This window comes from Scatophagus argus, chromosome 14, assembly GCF_020382885.2.
Source record: "Scatophagus argus isolate fScaArg1 chromosome 14, fScaArg1.pri, whole genome shotgun sequence".
Classification (NCBI taxonomy): Eukaryota; Metazoa; Chordata; class Actinopteri; family Scatophagidae; genus Scatophagus; species Scatophagus argus.
The window spans coordinates 9914068-9934427 of NC_058506.1; the positions used below are offsets into that span (position 1 = coordinate 9914068).

Here is a 20360-nt window from a genome sequence, read left to right on the forward strand (position 1 = left end):
ATATTTATATAAGCCTATATGTTAGCTGTTAAGTAGCAAAAAATTGCACTGCAAAAAGGTAAGATGTGTTTGAGGTGATTTAGAATCACCATTGATGATGTCCCCCAGAGAATCAAAATTTTTTTTCCCAACTGTAACATGTTTGTCTAGGTTATGTGTTCATGTTTTAAAAAATGTGATAATAGTTCGCATATTGTTACAGGATTTTTTACATTCTCAAATATCTATATCTGCACCTCCCTCAAAAATAAGTGAGTCTAAGTGAGGCTCCAGAGCGCCCTGGTTTCAGTGATTAGCTTCTCCTCCTTGGCTGATGTTTAGCAAACCTTTTAAAGATACTGTTGGTGATGTATTATTTGGATGTGACGAAAATCTCCCCGGCAGGCCCAGTACTCCTTGCTCAGCACCCACATGACAGCCCATCTAAGCCTTTTCTAATCTCTCGCTTGCTGTTCTTCAGTAGTGGGCAGTAATGTTTCTTTATCGACCAGCTGTCATAGCAATAAAGTAGTAGAAGAAGAAAGCCTGAGCGCGCCCCGCCCTTTGACTCACCTATTTTTTTTTTTGTTGTTGTTTGTGACGCGGTCCAATGGCTCCGTCAGCTTGACAGTTGACCAAGTCTATGTTTGTCGTTGAAACGCGCTTTTTGGTGTCTGTGCTCATGGAATATACTGTGCCGTGAACGAGACAGATAGAAAAGAGGGTGGAAAACTAGTTAGCATCAGTCGCTGGTCATTCGCAGGACCAGATTACATTTGTTAGCCTAGCATTTGCCTAGCATACTGTAACGTTATGACGTGACGTCGGACAGGAAAGTGGTTGTTTGACGACGCCTGGGCCCAGTCTTTTATATTGTAAGATAAATCTGGAGAAGGCAGTATACAGGGAGGCCAGCGCATGTGTGTAGCGCTTCCATTGGCAGGTTAGGCTTTTAGACACCTGCCTGGCGACTAACTTTGACGAGCTAGCGAGCTAAATTAATGTTAGCATGGCGTCAGATACAAGTGACACCGAGGAATTCTATGATGCTCCTGAGGACGTTAATTTTACTCCATCTCCAAAAGTGTAAGGAAGCACTTTCTTTTAAATAATATCACGATATATGAAAGTGTCCTATGCACACGGGTTTCTGTTTGTTTTTTTCTTATGTGCCTTAAGTTATGAGAATCTAGAATACTTAGCAATGACAACTGACGTTAAATTAGCAGAACGGACACTTTTATAGATTACGATAACTGAGCTGCTCCTCTTTTGTATTTTAATCCTTAAAATGTGTTGTAATATGACATAGTGTACTTGAGTTCAGCAGCTGTTTGTTGCAGGCAGAGTCCACAGGAACACACAAGTCACATGATGTTATACTTACGATCAAATTTACTTTTTCATTTCAAATACATAGTTTAACACCAAAAAAAGATGTTACTTGCTGTCATTGTGGGACTTTCAGGTTGTGGATGGTGGGCACAATGACTGAAGTCAACATTAGGCAGGAAACATGTTTTCAACGTAATGTTAGGAAATGGAGGCCTCCTTGTAAATAACAATGTAGTACGATAGTCATTTGAATTCATATGGTATTAATCGAGTTAGCAATTTAATCTTTTTAGGAACCAGATTTCTGCACATATTGGCTGTATCTGGTTGATTTTGTTTGTTTGAACGATTGAGTTATATTCCCTAAAAGCATTCAGTACACCACTAAAGCAGAGAGCCTTGTTGTCTTTCCTTCATTTGTTACCAACCACATAATTTGTTTAATGATAAAGCAGTCTCAACATCTGTTTTTCATTTTGGATTGTGTCTTAGACATTCACTGCATTTTTCAATTGTAGCCCTTTGTGTTTTTTTTTTTAGGTCACCTGCAAAGTTTGTCATTCCTTCGCCTCAGGTATGTTTGTCTAAACCCAGCCACTGCTGAAACAAGGCAGTATCTGCCAAGTCACCAAGGGAATGATAGTTTAAGGTCATCGGCAAGGCTTGAAAATGAAGTAAAGGTAGCTAATACAGAGGTTGAAGTTAATTACATTTTATCGTATTGGTATCCTTCTGAATTCTTTATTGGATCTGTTCAGGTAGTTTGTTACTGCTTAATTTCACCAGATTGCATCTGATTGTGCTAGTTATTTATTATTTTTATTTATTTATTTTTGCAAAATGACTACCTGTTTGTTCAATACTTTGAAAGTTAGGTTAGACTTGGACCTTAATGAAGTTACCAGGAACTGAGACTTATTTAAACAGTATGCTGTTTTAACATGAAGTGCTTAACTATCTAAGGGCGACTGGCATGTTTGTAGTAGTTTTTGAAGTTGCACCTGTCTTACGTGACTTCAAGATGTCTTGTATGAAAACATTAACACAACCTGTGTATTAATGAATCATTGGCTGCAGATATTCAACCCTTTGCCATGTTGCCTGTGTCCCACAATGGTTTTCTTACACCTCCCTTTTGTCAGTTAGGAAAATGGAAATTAAATGGAAATGAATCATCTGGCGTCATTGCTCTATTTGCCTCTCCCACACAGACAGTTACAACAGAAATTTAGATTATGCACAAGAGATTGCAAATAAGAACTACTACAACACAATCTACATTAGCGCTGTACTTAGTGGACATTGATTTAGCATCAAAAGTAATTTACATCATGGGACAGTGGTTCATGCATGAGTGAAATTGGTGTGAAGACCTTAGAATAGACTTTGGTGCCTGGTTACCCTCATGGCAAACAGACTCCTTCAAATGAAAAAAGGCCATTTACAAGTTAGCTGGATGAGAGAACATTGGAAATTTTAAAGAAATGTGCTCATTAATAATGTATTTCTTTAGTTAGATACTGATACTCTTAAATAAATTTCCCTCACTCTGAATATACTTGAATAGCCTTGCATGCCAGTTTAAGAATTTTTGTTTTTATTGTTTCCTGAACAGCTTTCACAGAGATCAGTAAATGCTGCACAAGATGTGAGTGGCAGAGTGGCTGCATCTGAAAGTCAGCAAGATGATTCCTTACTGGTATGGGTTTTCTCTGTTAGTGCACACACTGTGTCCCACAAATATTTCTCTGATGAAACAGAAGAAGAGAAAAAGCTTTTCAAATATTAGGGTTTCATCATGATCTCCGATATTTATTTTTTGCGAGAAGTGTCATGTTGATCTCAAAGATGTCAATTAAAGCTATATACTGTATATATGATGGTGTGTTATAGAAATGATATATCCTGCGATGTGTCCTTTTGCTGTACCACCCAGGTTTACATTTTGGCTTACACTTTGGCTGTGTGGATAGCTGTTTTGTGTGAATTACTCTGAAAATAAAGAAAGAATAGGTACATGTATAGACAACATAGTTGTTTTGTAGTTAGGCTTGACATATCAACTTGCATCACTGATATCATGTCTTTAAATTAACTGTTATTGTCTCTTCCTCCTAGATCATCGATAGCATCATTGAGGAGAGTCAAAAGGGAAGTGTTGGTGAGGTGGTTCAGCTGTTAGATCAACTACATGTTGATGTACGAGCAGAGCCAGAGCCACAGGAAGATAATAATGCTCAGGAAGTTCCTGCTGAGGTTGCAGCACCAGCTCTCAAACCTCAACTTGCTGAGAGGCCAGAGGAACAACAGGAAAGTGTGTTGACAAACGGAGCATGCTCTATACCTGCACCTGAACCCACAGATCGCCCGGGACCATCAGTTGGGTCACAAGAAGGTGTTCAGCCCCCAGACATCACCAGCACTGTTGGCCAGAGTCAGCCTGTTGGGGTTGTTGCAGTTGCAGGGGGGGAACAGGAGCAGAGGCGGGCAGATATCTTCGACCAGGTCCCATTCACAGACAGTCAGGTGGACTCAGACTCCTCTGGGCCTGTGAAACCCCCACGGCAATTCACGGTGGAACCAGACATTGTAGCCAGCACCAAAAAGCCTCCTCCCTCACGCCCACCCCCTCCCAGTGGAGGTCCTCCACCGAGACCGCCTCCCCCATCTTGGCAGAGCCTACCATCTAAGAAGTCCCAAGAGTGTCTGAGGCTGAGTGGACTGGAAGGTAGAGAAAACTTACACAGTTAAAGACACTTAAGTGTTACATTGGTTCAAAGTGTGATATGTTCATCAATTTTATAGCTCCACTGTCAAAAAAACTAGTAAATGTAAATAAAACTGTGCTCAATTCTACCAGTATATGTAAGTTTTTGATAAATATGCGTTGCAGACAATGGAAGAGCAGCTCATAGCACCTCCCATATTTGAGGTTTTAGCCCTTGTCAAAATATCTTTATTTATTACTATCCTTGATCAATTACAATGATAAACCGCTGCACACACCCAAACAAAGCAGGCAGAGGAAGTGACAGGTTTTTCAGAGGAAGTTTTCTGTTGTGTGATTGTCCACTTGTCTGCTGTCTGTCCAGTAAGCGGTGATACTCTGGAGCCCTCTGGCCTGGTGTCCCCTAGCAGCACAGTGAGGAGTTTAACCAAAGAGTTGCAGCATTCCCTGGATCTGGCCAGCGCCACCAGTGGGGACAAGGTGGTAACAGCACAGGTCAGTGAGGCCTTCTGTTGGTGCTCATCCAAAGCTGCTCAGAAATGAAACTATATTTATCATGTAGCAGTTTGCTTATCTGTTGGTTGCTCTTTTTGTTTTCTTAGGAAAATGAGGAGGAACAGGCCTCATCTCAGAGTGGAGTACAAACTCCAGGCCCTCAGCGTCCACGTTCTAACTCAGGGAGAGAGCTAACTGATGAAGTAAGAGTGTCTTTGTTTGAATCCAAGCCATAACCCCACCTCCTGCACAATGCTTTCATCAGCCTTTTATTCACCAAATATAAACTTGTGTGTTTTCTTAAAAACAGGAAATCCTGGCCAGTGTGATGATCAAGAATCTGGATACTGGTGAAGAGATCCCTCTAATCCAGGCAGAGGAGAAACTTCCTGCAGGGATCAACCCCCTCACTCTGCACATCATGAGGAGGACCAAGGAATACATTACGTAAAAAGATTTTTTTTTTTCCTGTATTACCTGCTGTGTTGTTACACCGTAGTATATGTTAACTACTCTGTGAGAAGCCCAATGTGTTTTGATGGCGTCGTTGCTACCATGCATTGCCAGTTCTTACTCACACAGTGAAAACAAAAGTAATGTACACAATTAGCAGCCGCAAGTTTGATTAATTTAATTTCACATTTTCTAACCACGTCGGCAGCAAAGAGACAAAAGCAACCATGTTTTAAGTTAATGAAACGGCAGGAATTTTGGAGAAAAGTGTGCACCACTTATGATGTAGTGTACAATCAAAACAAAGTCAAAGGTGTGAAGAATACACTGATTCCAGACACTTGATCATGCAGTCAGATTTCTGGGAAAAATCTTTTTTTTCTGGGCAAGTGAATAAGCTTCTTGTTCAACATTAAAAACATTTAAAAAATTCCAAGTCATGTAAAAACAGCAGGTACATTTTCTAGAGGAAGTTGATCTGTTTTATTTTTTCCTCTCAGTAATGATGCTGCACAGTCAGATGATGATGACAAGACTCCTGCTCCACTGGCAGACACAGATGGAGGAAAACTGAAACAGAAAACGTAAGGATTGCTGGTGGCTTCTTGTTGCTGGAATTGATTTTCTTCCCATTTTCACCATGAGTAAATATAGAATATGATCATTCACTGTTCTCTATTTCTTATTAGAACCCAGTTTAAGAAATTCCTGGGCAAGTCTGTGAAGAAAGCCAAGCATCTTGCTGAGGAATATGGAGAGAAGGCGGTCAACAAAGTGAAAAGTGTGCGTGATGAAGGCAAGTGAACACAGTCATTTAGAGCAAATGATAAAAAATCAGGAAAACAAGTTGTTAACGTACAGCTTAAATCTATATGTTACACTACACTGTGTTTTTTTCTGTTTCTAGAACCACCAAACATTGGGTGGTTAGTTTCTTTTGATAAATACAGCAAGGTGCAGAGCATGGATGAGTGCAAGCAGGAGATTGCCATTTGTAAATGGATGTGGAAGCTGAGGCTATTACAGGACAAATAACTTAATTGTACTGTCTCCCTGTCATAAGCACAAATGGCAAATGGTCAACTAAATGCACTACTAAATCATCATAACCCACAAATCAATAACATCAGCAAACTCTGTTACACCAATAATGCACATCAGTTATTTTCCTTAGCTTCGTGAAGCTTTGTCTCATCTGTTTATCTAGACATATTCATCCTGTGGGTATTTATCACACCATTGAGCTGTTACAAAAGTGTATGCTCAGTTTCCCCCATGCCAACACATGCTCTTGAAATACTTGTGGTACTGCTGCTGCAAATGTTTTAATAAACTCACTTAGTGCTTTTTGTTTTGGGTGGGCCTCAGTGTTCCATACAGATCAGGATGATCCGTCATCGAGTGACGATGAGGGCATGCCTTACACCAGGCCTGCCAAGTTCAAGGCAGCACACAGCTTCAAGGGTCCCTTTGACTTTGATCAGATTAAGGTTGTGCAGGACCTGAGTGGAGAGCACATGGTAAGATGATCGCAGTTTTTGTTATTAGCATGGAAGAGAACCAGTGAATGTTGGGGTTACATCATCTTTGTCCTTCCCTCAGGGAGCTGTTTGGACAATGAAGTTCTCTCACTGTGGGAGGCTGCTGGCAACTGCAGGCCAAGATAATGTGGTCCGCATTTGGGTCCTGAAGACTGCCTTTGACTACTTCAATAACATGAGATTAAAGTACAACACTGAAGGTAAACTCATTAACATCTCATTTTAATTTGTTGTGTGATGATTGATTATTTTAGCTGAGATTAAGTAAGATTTTTTTTTTGTTTTGGCTTCTCCAGGTCGAGTTTCACCTTCTCCTTCTCAGGAAAGTTTATGCTCCTCTAAATCGGATGATCCTGGCGTAAGTGAAATTAGTGCATAACTTTTGATATGTGGATCGTCCGGTGTTCCCAGAAAATATTATGAGAAGCTATTTTAGTAATAGTTTGAGTATTACAATGTTGTATATTTTATAGTCTCGAGTCTAGTTTTCTGAAGAGATTGTTCTCTCATCCTCAGGCAAGTTGTACTGCAGAGGACCCAGAGACAGAAGACAGGAATGCCCCTTTCCGTCAAGTCCCTTTCTGCAAGTATAAAGGTCACACAGCTGACCTTTTGGACTTGTCCTGGTCAAAGGTGATGCCCTATTGCCATCTGTTTTTATTCTTTTATTCCTGCTCAGCTCAGATTTTAGAAACTCTTGGACTCTTGTTTTTTTTATCTGTTTTCTTACTTTATCCACTTTTTTGTGTCAAATCTAGAACTTTTTCCTCCTCTCCTCCTCCATGGATAAAACAGTCAGATTGTGGCACATATCCAGGAGAGAGTGTCTCTGCTGTTTTCAGCACATTGACTTCGTCACAGCCATTGCCTTCCATCCCAGAGTAAGTTGAGTCACCTTGTATTACTTGTCTCAGCACATTTTGGCTCGCAAGACTGTGTTTATAGGACACTCGCTTTTTGCTTCCCAGGATGACAGATACTTTTTAAGTGGCTCTCTGGATGGAAAGCTACGGCTCTGGAACATTCCAGATAAGAAGGTGGCGCTGTGGAATGAGGTGGATGGACAGACACGCCTCATCACCGCAGCTAACTTCTGCCAAAATGGGAAGTATGCCGTTATTGGCACCTACGATGGCCGATGCATCTTCTATGACACGGAGGTACTCAGCTGAGCTTTTTTTTTTCTTTTTCTGTTAATACGTGGTTTTGTTATTTGTATTCATTCCGGTTTTGACCAAATGTATTTTTGTGTTTATGCATTTCTTAGCGCCTGAAGTACCACACTCAAATTCATGTGAGGTCCACCAGAGGCAGAAACAAAGTAGGACGCAAAATAACTGGTATTGAACCTCTACCTGGAGAGAATAAGGTACCACCTGTTCTTCACTACAAACACATCTACAATATGTTTGATGTCCTTATAATTATACAGCCAGACTTGTTAAATAACACCTTCTCTTTCTCTCCTTCCACCTGACCCATAGATTTTGGTGACCTCAAACGATTCCCGCATTCGTCTTTACGACCTGAGGGACTTGTCTTTGTCCATGAAATACAAAGGTTATGTTAACAGCAGCAGCCAGATCAAGGCGAGCTTCAGGTGAGGATAGTTCCCTTTCATGTAGTTTTAACCTGAGCATTTTGAAGTAACAACTCTCTCCATGAACTGCAGTTTAAGATGGTGCCGTTGCCTATTTGTTACCTCTAAACTGTGCTTCACCTAATAGTTTTTTGCCGTAATTTTATACGGGACAGGGCTCTTTTGAATATTTACCTTGCACTGTAAAAACACAGAACGCCTTGAATGAAAAAAACTTGACTCACCATGGGATTATCTTCCAACAGTCATGACTACTCCTTCATAGTCAGTGGCTCAGAGGATAAGTACGTGTACATCTGGAGCACTTATCACGACCTGAGCAAGTTCACATCTGTACGACGGGACCGCAATGACTTCTGGGAAGGGATTAAAGGTAGCTGTGTGTCAGAATGACAAACATAATTTCAGTTTATCTACCTGTCCAATTAATCTGTTCTCCCATGAGTGAATGGTTTGGTGAAAGGTTTACTTTTCTTTCAGCACACAATGCAGTGGTCACCTCAGCGATTTTTGCACCCCACCCCGGCCTTATTGTTCCACAAGAAGCTGGAGCAGAGAAACCAGAAGCAGAGTGCAAGAGCCTGGACTCCACAGACTCTGAAACGATACCCTCAGGTACGTTTGAGTTCGGTTCACAACATTAAGACTGTCATTTCAGTGCTATAAAATGTCACCGTCCTTTTGCAGGAGCCCTGAAGACAGATCACACAGAGGTTCTACTCTCTGCTGACTTCACCGGAGCCATCAAGGTTTTCATCAATGTAAAAAAGTACTGAGCACTTGAGAGGTTGTCAGCTCCTCACATTCAGGCCTGTCTGTCAGAGATCAGTCGAAAAGATAAATGACAGCCTGTCAGGGGGCATCTTGCGTCAGCCAACTACCTAATGGCTATTGCTCTGAGACAAGGCCGTCTGTAGCTTTTTCGGGAGAACAGGGACCCTAAAATGGAAGATGAGGGAATAGGTGGAAGAACTGTACAAAACAGACAAGGTGTGATTTTCTGTCACATTTCTATTTTTTATCTTTAATACCAAGCAACTGTGAATGGTTTGGCATTAAGAAAAAAAGAGCCAGGATGCCAAGTGTGCGTGGTTTGAGCAGGAACTAAATCTGTTCACATATCTGTGTAAATTTATGGCTGTAGGGTCAAGGCTGAGTACAGCTACAAGGCTCTTTGTAACAGTACGGGCACCTTACTAGTTTGTTTTGCTCCCACATTTCAGAAAAATTTTATTTCTTAAGAAGTGCAAGACACTGTCCTAATGTCAGTCACAGTTTAATGTGTCATGTGTAAAGAGGTGTAATCATTTGTCTTGAAAGCAAGGTGGTGTGAAATGTTATTTACAAATTATTTTTGTCCACAAAATCTAGATTGCTTTTTAAAGTTCAATCTGAAGCTTTTCTCTAAGATATCAAACATTTCAGCAGATGACAGGAAATCTGTATATGGTTATTAACAATTAGGGCTGGGTATTTTCTTTTCTTTTTTTTTTTTTTTTTTAGAAATAATACTGGCTCTTAAGTACTTTTGATAAATTGTTTTGTTCAATGAAAGTATGTTATATAAAACAGTATTGTAAATTTAGTGTTTAACATTGCATACTTACAGCTTTTGTAAACAGAACCAAATGATGCTATATTAATTTCCTCAATAAAAATCCCCAGAAACTTGAAGAATGCTTGTTGATGAGGTTTTTAACCAACCTTTGCCACCCATCCTGCAAAGTAACTGATTCTGATACTTGGCCTTACCAGTCCTGTCCCCTACGCACACATAAACTCATCACCAACAGTGATTTATTTAGTGTCAGAAGTTTAAAGCAAAACTTCTAGTAATCATTTTAAAAACAAACATTAAAACAAATATATATTAATTAGTTACAATGTTCAGACCTCCTCATACAAAAAGTGCATAATTTTGCATGGATAGTGTTAAGTTGGGACCAAGAGCACTGCAGCAGTCCAGTGTGGCCCATGGACACCAGCAAGCAAATGGATGACAAGGTCCAGAGTTGAGAGTCCAGTCAGTGTTTACTCTTTTTCTTCTTCTTGTGGGAGCGATGTGGCGACCGTGACCTGGACCTTCCCGCCTTCCGTTCTGAAGATGGCGATCGGGAACGTTTGACCCATTTGGGAGACCTTGTCCTGCTGAATGAGCAGACCGCATGATATAAGACTGACTATGAATTTAACAATCAGTGTGAACGTATTGGTACACTACAAAAACATCTCATGGCACTTGCTTTGAGGGAGAGATGCTCCTCGATTTTCGGGTCTGGTCGTCAGGATCTCTACTCCACCTTTGCCTTCTGTCTCCGTCTTCACTTTTTCTGCTCCTTTCCTGGTCCCTTTTGTCATCCTTTGACTTGTCTTTCAACTTTGATGTCAGTGTCTCATTCTTCTCTTCATCTTTTTCAAACTCCTGTAAAAGACAGGGTAAAACATCCCAATGAAGTTTGATGTACGCTTCTATGTGTCGGCCTGTTAAGATGCAAACACCACATAACCCGGCTTGTAGTTCACAAAACCCTCTCATCATGCCTCAACAGCCTGCAGAATCTCCACAAGGGGGAGCTGCTTGGTCAATGTCAGGCTGTCAAACTGTTCCACCAACAGTAATGGAAAAATAAGTTGTATTTTAGGTCTACGTGTTCATGTCCAGATAGTAACAGTCTGTTAGATGCTCTTTTCTGTGTCAAAAATGCAGCACAAAACTACATTATGTAGACACAGCAGAAATGTTGGTCCTTGCTAACCCTGTTAGCTGTCCTCAGGATGAAACTAACAAGGAAAGAACAAGATATATACTTGGAGTAGTACAAACTCACTTCTTACTGTAATTAAACTTGTGAAAAACAGATATGGCACATAGAAACAGAAACAAACAAACAAAAAATACTAGCTAGACTTTCCCTCGCAGATGCTGCACTTTGGACTATATCTGTAGATCTGAAACTGGTAGCCCTGTGACTGTGTAGTTGCACACTGGTTGTATCTGGTTTTGAGTGCTTTGCATTAGGAACACCTTTTTTTCTGTCTAATTTTAATGTACTAACAGGCATTCATTAAAATGTTGCTCTTTACCATTCACAATTAAAGAAATCTTTCTGTTACATGTCAGTGATGGCTGCATTTTCTGCTTTAGAGATCTCCCTTGCTGCAGAAAAAATAACTGTTTAATTAATTGCCAAGATAATCAGGACACTAAGTATTTAAATGTAAAATGAAATGTGCAGTATGAATCAAAGGCTACACTGATAAAAAGCTGTGCAGCAGCCCACCTGCTGTAGCAGTTTGTTCCTGTAGTGCTCCACTTGTTGTTGGATGCTCATTCCAGACTTCCTCTGCCTCTTGCCAGATTCCAGCTCATCTTGGATCTCCATAACCTTTACCTGCATCAGGTAAATCTCATCAGTTCTGCTATTTATGAATGATAATTTGACATATTTTCATAATATGAAACAGCTGCTACCAGTGCAAGAGGCAGCACTGTTGGGAAGCTCGAACTCTATCTGCTCTTTTAAATAACTTGTCATAAATAAAAATCACAAGAAAACTACATTTCAATAGCGTCGACTGAAGTAAATAAGGTACATTTCTTGGAACTACATATTGAGGTGGTTATAAAGTGTGACTTTTGAAAGTGGGATCTGTTGAATCACAGCAAATATTACAATACAGGAAGTAAAAATATAACAAATCCAACCATTAGGTCCAGTGTGTAGGATTTAGGGGACTTATAGGTTGGCTGACAAGGGAAAAGACAACAGTGTTCAGACAACACATGCAAACAGACAAGACATGAGCAAATCCAAGAAAAAATAACCACCATTTGTGGATTTAAAGACAGAAATGTAATGAAATATTCAGGATCATGTTCTCATTAGTGTGTAAGGAATGAGTACATTAGAGGGACAGCTCATATGAGATGTTTCAGAGATAAAGTTAGAGAGGCCAGGTTGAGATGGTTTGGACATGTTCAGAGCAGTGATGCTGATGTCTGAGCTGCCAGACAGGAGGTTTAGAGGAAGACCAAAGAGGAGGTTTATGGATGTAGTGAAGGAGGACATGAAGGTAGTTGTGAGGGAAAGAGATGCACTTGCCTCCAGCTCTCTCAGCCTTTTCCTTTTGCTCTCAGACATTTGAAAACCTCTGAGGGAGCGCTGGAAGTCAACGCTGTCATATTTGGACGAACTGCAGGAGTCATCGCTACTGTCACACTCTGAGTCTTCACCTCCATCCTGTGAGTTGACACTGTCACCAGGAATGAGAGGAGAACAATAAACCTCCAAACCATGTGACTGTTTATGTGTCCTGTATACACCTTTCACCAATGTAGACAGAAGCCTTACCTTACATTCACTTTACTTTCATTGTCTTGTCCCACCACAACGTCCCATTTAGACTCTGTCTTGGCTTAGAGAGGAAAAAAAAGGAAAATGAGTATGATCACAGCATCAATATGAAACACAGTGCATCTTGACCTGTGTTACCTTGAGAAAATGTTCCAGTATCGCCTGTCTTCTCCCACTTAGACAAAGGCACTCTGGAGTGAGGGACACTGCTCTCATCCACTAGGGAACAAAAGAGACAGCTGGGTGAGGACAAGGACAGATCTTCAGATAAGTGTCACACCAGGATTATGGTTAATGTTTACCATTTGAAGGTCCAGTGTGTAGGATTTAGAGGTATCTAGCGGTGTGGGTCTTAGATTACAACCAACTCGTCCCCCCTTGTCTCACCCTCCACGATGGTGACCACTGAAAATGTGAAAGTGCCCTTCTCTCTCTTCCGTCTTGTCTCACATTCCTAAATCCCCTAAATCCAACACACTGGACCTTTAACGGGCTGAATGACTTTATTAATCCGTTTAAGGAAAGTGTGTATTTGCCCTGCTTTGTTTCCCTGGAGATTAGAGTGCACACTCAGCTCACAACAACCCATGTGAAGGTGAATCAGTGTATTGATCAAACATGCTTAAATTGCACACACAAATGGCAACACAAACAGGAAACTGGGCTTGTGGTTAAAACAATTGCTTTTTAGTATGTGGTGGACTTACAGGGCACACCATCAATGTCATCACCGGCAACTCCTAAGGGAACGCCATCTATGTCGTCAACGGAAACTCCATCTAGAGGGTCCCAGCCCATGGGGCAGCCATCGAGGTCATCCGCAGAATCTTTGTGCAACGGTAACCCATCGATAGTTGTGCTGTCCATTGGCGCACCATCGAGATCAGAGGACATTTCCTACAGGTAGACAGACAAGTGCGTGTTTGCGTCATCTTCTTTATGATCAAATGTTTTACAACATGAACAGCTCTCTAATTTGTTGAAATGCCATCAGAAAAATAAGGCAATAATGTCCACAATGAGCAGGTGAATATTCAGCTCACCTCTGCCATCTCTGTCTGCTCCTCCACTGCTTTAGAGTAGCCCAGAAAAATATTCTGAAGGTGGATTAGATACGGCTCTGGGTATATGGCCCAGTCTTCCCATGCTCTAAAACAACTCATGACCTTTTGCTGTGGAGAGGGGATGGTAAAATATTTATTTATGTATTTATTTTTTCTTCTTCTTTTGGTAAACATCCTTCGTGAGGCAAATGAAAGACTTGACTACCTTAAACTGTTCAGCTTGCAGCCTGGCTTGTATGTTTTTGTGTGATGCCTTAAGGTCTCCAAATATATGTGTTAGCTTTGTTTCAAAACTGAGAAGACAGAGACAAACCGTCAGATAGAGCAGAAATAAAATAGAATAAGTGTTAAAGTTAAACTCAGATTAAGTCTCTTACTATTTACGATAATACGATGCGCCAGCTACTTTGGCACACGAGTTGTACAAGATGTCCGACACAAGATACAATCTGGCAATCTGTGGCAAGGGCAAGAAAAAAAAATCCTCAAATATAATTTAAGTCACAATGATTTGCTATTATGCATTAAAAAGGCAAACTAGCCTTCTTCTGGAGGGGTGTCTGAAGCGAGGAGAAAGATTCAGTGATGTGTCCCACCACTTCCTCCGCTGCATCGGCTCGCTCGAGACAGAACAGCATGACTTTGGCAATATCTTCTCTGCTTGGAGTCAGTTCTCGAAGTAGCGTCTCCAACCTCTGTCTGTGGCTGAATGGTGATTACAGAGGAACAGCAGAAGTCTGCAATCAGTTGAAAAATACAAACATCAATGTCTTTGTGCCTGCTAGACTTGTACTTACTCAGCTCTGAGCTGCCCTTTCTTCACCTCCTCTTCAGGGGGAGCATCGTCCCCTGTCTCTGTCCTATCTTCACCTCTCTGAGAGTAGTTGTTTAGGACAGGGGGTCTCCATATTGAGCCTCCCCGGAACATACGAAAATCTGTGGTTCTCCACTCCGTTGGAGACTCTCCCTGTGGTGAGGATGAAGGCCAGGCACATGGAAACTCACATGCAGATACACACATTTAAAAAAAGCTTAAATCTGTAAGAACTGGAGGATTCAGATCAGCATGACTCACACAGCTATCCCCATTAAATGAGACCAACACTTTAATAGTGACAATTTTCGGTTCTTTCAAATAAACTCCTGGAAGTTGCTGCTTTTTTTAGAAACAGGGCTTTGTTGTAAAAACAAAAAGGTACCTGGAGGATAGAGAACAGTTTCCAGCGATAGTACACATGATCTTGGCTTTTGTTGTCAAAAAGGAACCTGAGACAATAAAGAATGAGCAAATTAAACATGTCAAACACAAGGTCACTTACAAGACCAACACACGACCAGGTACAGCATTACTCACCTGAAATCTGGATTGTTTTTCTCCTTGGTCATTATTATGGCTTCAAACACATGACCTTCACGCACCACAAACTCTACCATCCTGTGAATAAGGAATAACAGATTCCTGCAGGGACAGAAGAGTGTATCAGAGCAGGGTTTGGGTAAGAACTCTCAATGCACACTCGTCTCTCTGTCAGTTACAGCATGAGATCTCTATTACCTCTGTACACTGAACTAGTGCCTCATGCAAACTGCTGGCTGACTGCTAACACTGCTGACATTTGCTATTTTGCTGACCATAAGAAGGTGACAGTCCAGAGGACATTTCATTGTACAAAACTGCATTGTCACTGTGGGACAGACACAGCGTCAGCATATTTTAATATTCCACTGTGTCGATGAATGGAGTAAAAGAAATCACACAAATGACACAATCTATTCATGAACACAGACTCAGGTTTTCAGAAGTGAAGCCCCAGTCCAAATGTGAAGTCTAGCCATTCTGTAACAAAAAGATTAGTCTCAACTACAAAAAAATATACCAAAAGTAGGATACGCTGTATAAGATCTTAAAATGTATCAGACAATAAAACATTCAACACATAAGTCAGCATCAGGGTTTCAACATTATCTGCAGACAGCTACACAGAGTGCTTATGGTGGACCAGGGCGGGGCAGTTATGTCCACGCAGTGTTGTCTTAGTGTCTTGTCTACCACTGCAGTTCAAACTTTTGAATTACTCACTACAACCTGAAGCAGCACCTAATTTGTTTTGTGGCACCAGCATAGATCTGCTTCTGACTTGGGTTCATGTTAAATCTATCTGCCTTCTAGCTGTATCCGTCTGCAGTGTCTCAGCCAACCCATGGGAAACCCAGGGCTCAAAGATGTTGGTATAAATCAATTACTCTAACAGTCATTTACAAAGTCTACTGCTACTCACAATGACACATAGTATGATAGGAACAACATGAAGTATTGGAGCAAACTACAATGAGAAAATGCAAGTGTCCAAAAAAAATTCAGTATACGTAAATCTGAGGTCATGGGGATCTTTTACATCTACAACAAGAACCGTCTGCTCTAAGCTAGTGTTGCAGTAATTCAGGGTTTTTGGTTGTTCACCATGTCCTATAGGTCAAATGCATGAACAGCTCATACGACTGTAACTTCCTGCCTAAAATAATCAGTATGGACACAAGAACAGTGCACCACAACCTTTCTCCTGTAACACTTGTGTTATAACAGCTGGTCAGTCGTAGTAAGAAGAGTGTGTGTACCTTTCGGTTGGGATAACCACTTTGACTACGGCTTCGGACAGAGTCTGTTTGTGAAGTCAGATCAAATAGTGAAAATATTAAAAAGTCAGCACTTGTACAGATGAAACACTGCAGGATACATACAGCATAGAAAACGATGATAGCATTCATAGTTGGTGAAATAGGGGGGTGGGGGGTGGAAGGGTGACACAGCTTTAATACTCCTGTAAATTATTCTGAGATGTTAAACCATTTATGCTACAATCTGAACTGATTTATTTCAAATATTTAAGAGCTACAAGTTTATATGAACATTTTATACACAGTCTAACCGTGCACTGGCAAACCCCTGCATCCTGTGACATGGCACCATACAACCAATGTGATCAATTACATGAAAGAACAAACATGCAACATAATAACAGCAAGATTCCAAACTTTTCATGATGATTGATGACACATTACAGCTTTGCTTATTAGATTTGGATTTATTCTGACTCAGTTTGAAATTACTGTATTTTCTTTCCACATAATCCCAATGTAGTTAATGCTCATTACTTATCACTTAAATCTGAGAACCTGCAGTGCATATTCAAACTCCACATTACAGAGAAATAATAGTCATGCAGACACCCAACAAAACAGATTTAATTTTACCTTTTCGAGGTCCCCTTTGGACATGCCCAGTGGCTTGGTGAAGTCGTTGCGGAAGCGATCTCTTGGTTGAGCATTGAAAGGCAGGCCAGACGGGGGTGGCGGTGTGGCCCTCACCCCCACCGGTGTGTAGAGAGGCTGAGGTGGAATGCGAGCCGGTTTACCCCAACCCAGCTTCATTTCAAAGCCCATAATCACTTTGCCTATGACGCAAAAAAATGGTCGTCAAATAAACCTGCTACTGAAGCCTTTAAATCAAACCTATTTTTAAGAGTCAAGCATACCATCAAGAGCTGCCAAAGCTCTCTCTGCATCTTTTCGTGTCATGAAAGCCACAAATGCTCTGTTGGAGGTCCTGCAGCGCTCCTCGTCTGTTCGGGGCCACATGATCTTCACACTAGCCAGGGGGCCATACTTACCAAACTCTTTGCACAGTATCTCCTCATTCATCTGAAAACCAATACAAATCAAGAGTGAGAAATGTACATCCATCCTGTGCAAAGCCAATCAAAGTCAGTGTGCTCCGTTACCTTTGGGCTAATGCAGCTAATGTAGAGGTTAGTGGTGGTTGGCACTGTTAGGTCGTCGTATAATGCTGTAGGGAACAACAGAATTAGATTAGCATGATTTAGAGGAGCAATTTTCAACTAATAGAGCACTTATTTTGACTCTTACTTGATCGCCCTGACAACGGTATGTCCGGATCTCCATATCCTCCTCCTCCTCCTCCTTCAGAGTCATTTTTCTTCCTTTTATGTCTTTCCTCGCGCTCTTCTTGTATTCTAACATAACATAAAAATAGGCTTACGAATGCCACAAAAATAGACAGACTGAAGTGAGTCAGGCACATTTGCACAAAGACTTACAGCTTGAGTTCTTCTTTGAAGAGTTCAAGATTACTCTTCTTTTTTTCTTCTGTCTTTCTTTTAAATGTCTGTTAATCAAAGAGGCAGACATTGTGGTTATTATTACATTTGACTGATTGCTTTGACAAAAGTGATATATTCAAAAATATATGTTTGAAAATATTTGAACATAAGTGTAAATAGTTAGTAATATTTATATTGAATTCAGTATTTATACCATTACACCACCACAAGAGCACAAACTTACAGACTTTTTGCTTTCAGCAGATGATACTGGTGAGACATGGTGGGACACAGGGACAAACTTTGTAGCAGGTTGATACAGCTTACTTTTCTTGACCTCTGCTGTTTCCTCTTCTGCAGAAAAAATAGCAATCCCTGAGCGCTGACTATCCAATAATGCATGCGGTAGTAATTTAGGTGTGCACTAATCTCCACACTGTTCTTTTGTTGGTCAGCAGGACATCTGAACGTGGCTTCAAGAATAATTGATATAAATTTGTTGAATCTCAGTCTTGCTGCAGTTGTCATTTAAATTTAAGGATAGTCTTTATGTGTACCAGTAAGTTGGAGAGCTGCTCAAGCTTTGTTTCTTTTATTAAAGTGATAACAGAGTGCTGAGTGGATGAATTTTGTTAAACCACTCAATATTTTCTTATATGGGAAGTGAACAATTAAGAGGGTGAACTATTTCAAAGTTTAGCCTGAAATTCTTCAACAGTTATTTTCAGCAATCGTAATATGTCTTGGTAATTCTGTTTAACATTGCCAGAACAGATGATTCATCTTTTGTTCAGACATGTCATGCAGGAAAAGAGGAACAGATTTGCAGTGTAGCTGTTAACTATCAGCTCTGGTTGCTGACCTTTGGTTGCATTAACAATGCCCCCACGGACAAAAGTTTTCACTCCACTTTTCTGACTGGTCTCAAAGGATGCCAAGAATTCTTCAAAGACCTCTGCTGCTTTTTCTTCCTCCTACAAAGTCATAAAGAAACAAGTAGAGAGTAACTTAATACTTCCCTTCGTTCACTGTGAATCATATTAAAAACTTTAAGATTGGTGATCACTAATGCAGATTTATTTCCATGCATGCCACTTAAAAAAATAAAATCTAAAAAAACACTAAGCACTTTTCACTGTTTTAGCGTCCCAATCTCCTTACCTTCTTCTTGAGCTCTTGTTTCTTCTTTGAGAGTGTCTTGATTGGAGTATCAGGTTTTCCCTTTCTGTCTGCCATACTAAAACTTAAAATAAATAATAAACAGAGAAGTACTAAACTGCCATAATAATGATTTTGCAAAAATGAATTTTGCAGTGAATTAATTTAAGTATGAAAAGAATGACAGTGACATCAATCCATGAAAAGCCTTTCTGTAAGTGAGCATGTAAACCCTTTCACCCTCGTTTCAAGAGAGTACTTCATGTTGTGATTGTCAGGGCAAAAACAGCATATAACTGTTTTATGTTGAGTCACTTACTTAATGGTATCCCTTCTTTGGTCAAATAACACATACAGGAAATGTGTTATTGTTATTATGCAGGCAAAAAGCTCTGAAACAGCTGCTAAAACTGAAACTTTCCACATGTGAGCAACACAAAGCAAATTTTAGCATTGTTTATATCTCACATGTAAACTTCCGGTGTAATACCCTCATGATAAGTTCATGATAAGTATAGTCAATCAAATATTGCATGACAAAATATAACTGTTTTCAACTTGATAACACCAAACAACAAACTATTAAACAGGCACCACGGGTGTCTGCTACAGGGGTGGCTAACGCTCAGGTTATTTCAGTCAGTTTGCGACATAAACGATGCTGTAAAGGCCTGGACTTAAAGCTATCACTCCCCCTTTGCTAACGTTAGCTTAGCTAGCCTGGAACTCAAGTGAAACGATATGCTAATCCAGAGTCAGCCTTTGCACAGAGTAATGCTGAATACAGATATTTCTCCCTCAACCATTATCCCGATAATACAATAACCCATACAGATGTAAAAGAAAATCCTTTTCGAACCGCTAACATTTGCTAACTCTAGATGTCATACAGTAAATACGTGCCTCTTAGCTAGCTAACCTAACATAACTCTTATTTACTTCTATTGCAGCAACTGACCGCACAGGAGGAGACTATAAGACCACAGTGCATGCATATAGCTCCATACCTTGGCTAAAACTCTAACTGTGTCATGCTATTGCTTCACCATTTTGGCTGCGACGACAACTGATTTCTATAACAACATGCTATCAAGAGGCGAGATACCCGACTGAAGTTGGGGAGCGACGCCGCCTGCCTGGTATTGTGAGCCCGTTTCTGCTGCTCGTACCCCTTAATGAAGGAGGCACTCATTCAACTCAAGTTCTTCTTGTGTGTGTACTGCTACAGTTCATGGAGTGCTCGTACTCTATCTTTGTCCTTCCTTATGTGTTGTGGCTGGGGGGGGTGATTTATCTTTAAGTGTAAGTAAGTCTTATGTTTGAATAAAACACCTGTGTGTAGGTGGTCCTGGTCCTTAAAAAATACCACAGTGACTTTAAATGAACCTCCATTTTACTGATCATTTTACTACTACAGAAGCAATCTGGTAAATACAGAGGATCATGCAATAAAATCTCATCACATCTGATTTAATCATTTGTTTGAATTAATTTTAGGTTTCATTATATACCAGCCCATGCAAAAAAAGGAAGA

At 40.5% G+C, this 20360-nt stretch overlaps 2 protein-coding genes across 5 annotated transcripts; one reads left to right on the forward strand and one right to left on the reverse strand.

Moving 5' to 3' along the window:
* Nucleotides 1-539: 539 nt before the first annotated feature.
* Nucleotides 540-9805, forward strand: wdr44 (WD repeat domain 44). The gene is made up of 20 exons (XM_046411743.1): nucleotides 540-1065; nucleotides 1855-1888; nucleotides 2930-3013; nucleotides 3433-4042; nucleotides 4407-4537; nucleotides 4645-4740; nucleotides 4848-4984; nucleotides 5491-5574; nucleotides 5680-5786; nucleotides 6359-6510; nucleotides 6593-6731; nucleotides 6828-6889; nucleotides 7048-7164; nucleotides 7290-7412; nucleotides 7500-7691; nucleotides 7799-7900; nucleotides 8016-8131; nucleotides 8377-8504; nucleotides 8612-8746; nucleotides 8819-9805. Exons 1-20 carry the CDS (start codon nucleotides 989-991, stop codon nucleotides 8905-8907), a joined length of 2715 nt encoding a protein of 904 aa, XP_046267699.1. The 5' UTR covers nucleotides 540-988; the 3' UTR covers nucleotides 8908-9805.
* zgc:163098 (uncharacterized protein LOC100037380 homolog) lies at nucleotides 9582-20101 on the reverse strand. 4 transcript variants are annotated; one of them, XM_046411742.1, is made up of 24 exons: nucleotides 19932-20101; nucleotides 18830-18911; nucleotides 18531-18642; nucleotides 17913-18022; nucleotides 17666-17733; nucleotides 17475-17581; nucleotides 17330-17394; nucleotides 17084-17249; nucleotides 16803-17002; nucleotides 16167-16210; nucleotides 14905-15009; nucleotides 14750-14816; nucleotides 14348-14517; nucleotides 14093-14255; nucleotides 13928-14007; nucleotides 13756-13843; nucleotides 13530-13658; nucleotides 13194-13383; nucleotides 12625-12705; nucleotides 12484-12547; nucleotides 12235-12385; nucleotides 11413-11523; nucleotides 10375-10553; nucleotides 9582-10279 (listed from the first exon to the last, which is right to left on the reverse strand). In XM_046411742.1, the coding sequence occupies exons 2-24, from the start codon at nucleotides 18902-18904 to the stop codon at nucleotides 10156-10158; spliced, it is 2649 nt and encodes an 882-aa protein (XP_046267698.1). In that variant the 5' UTR covers nucleotides 18905-18911; nucleotides 19932-20101; the 3' UTR covers nucleotides 9582-10155. The 4 variants fall into 4 exon arrangements, with proteins under 4 accessions (XP_046267698.1, XP_046267697.1, XP_046267696.1 ...); XM_046411741.1 differs by having other exon boundaries at nucleotides 19834-20101; XM_046411740.1 differs by lacking the exon at nucleotides 19932-20101 and adding an exon at nucleotides 19146-19814 and having other exon boundaries at nucleotides 9582-10276.
* Between the last annotated feature and the right edge of the window lie 259 nt (nucleotides 20102-20360).

What these genes read in the sequence shown, in the direction of transcription:
- zgc:163098 (XM_046411739.1), bottom strand. Translation starts at nt 19,252, where the DNA reads ATGTGGAAAGTTTCAGTTTTAGCAGCTGTTTCAGAGCTTTTTGCCTGC. An exon ending in GGAACAAACTGCTACAGCAG is followed by an intron (nt 10,554 to 11,412) that starts GTGGGCTGCTGC and finishes TGTCTTTTACAG; the next exon opens with GAGTTTGAAAAAGATGAAGA. An exon ending in AGGAGCATCTCTCCCTCAAA is followed by an intron (nt 10,280 to 10,374) that starts GCAAGTGCCATG and finishes CTGCTCATTCAG; the next exon opens with CAGGACAAGGTCTCCCAAAT.
- wdr44 (XM_046411743.1), top strand. Translation starts at nt 989, where the DNA reads ATGGCGTCAGATACAAGTGACACCGAGGAATTCTATGATGCTCCTGAG. An exon ending in TTGTCATTCCTTCGCCTCAG is followed by an intron (nt 1,889 to 2,929) that starts GTATGTTTGTCT and finishes TTTCCTGAACAG; the next exon opens with CTTTCACAGAGATCAGTAAA. An exon ending in ATTAAAGTACAACACTGAAG is followed by an intron (nt 6,732 to 6,827) that starts GTAAACTCATTA and finishes TGGCTTCTCCAG; the next exon opens with GTCGAGTTTCACCTTCTCCT.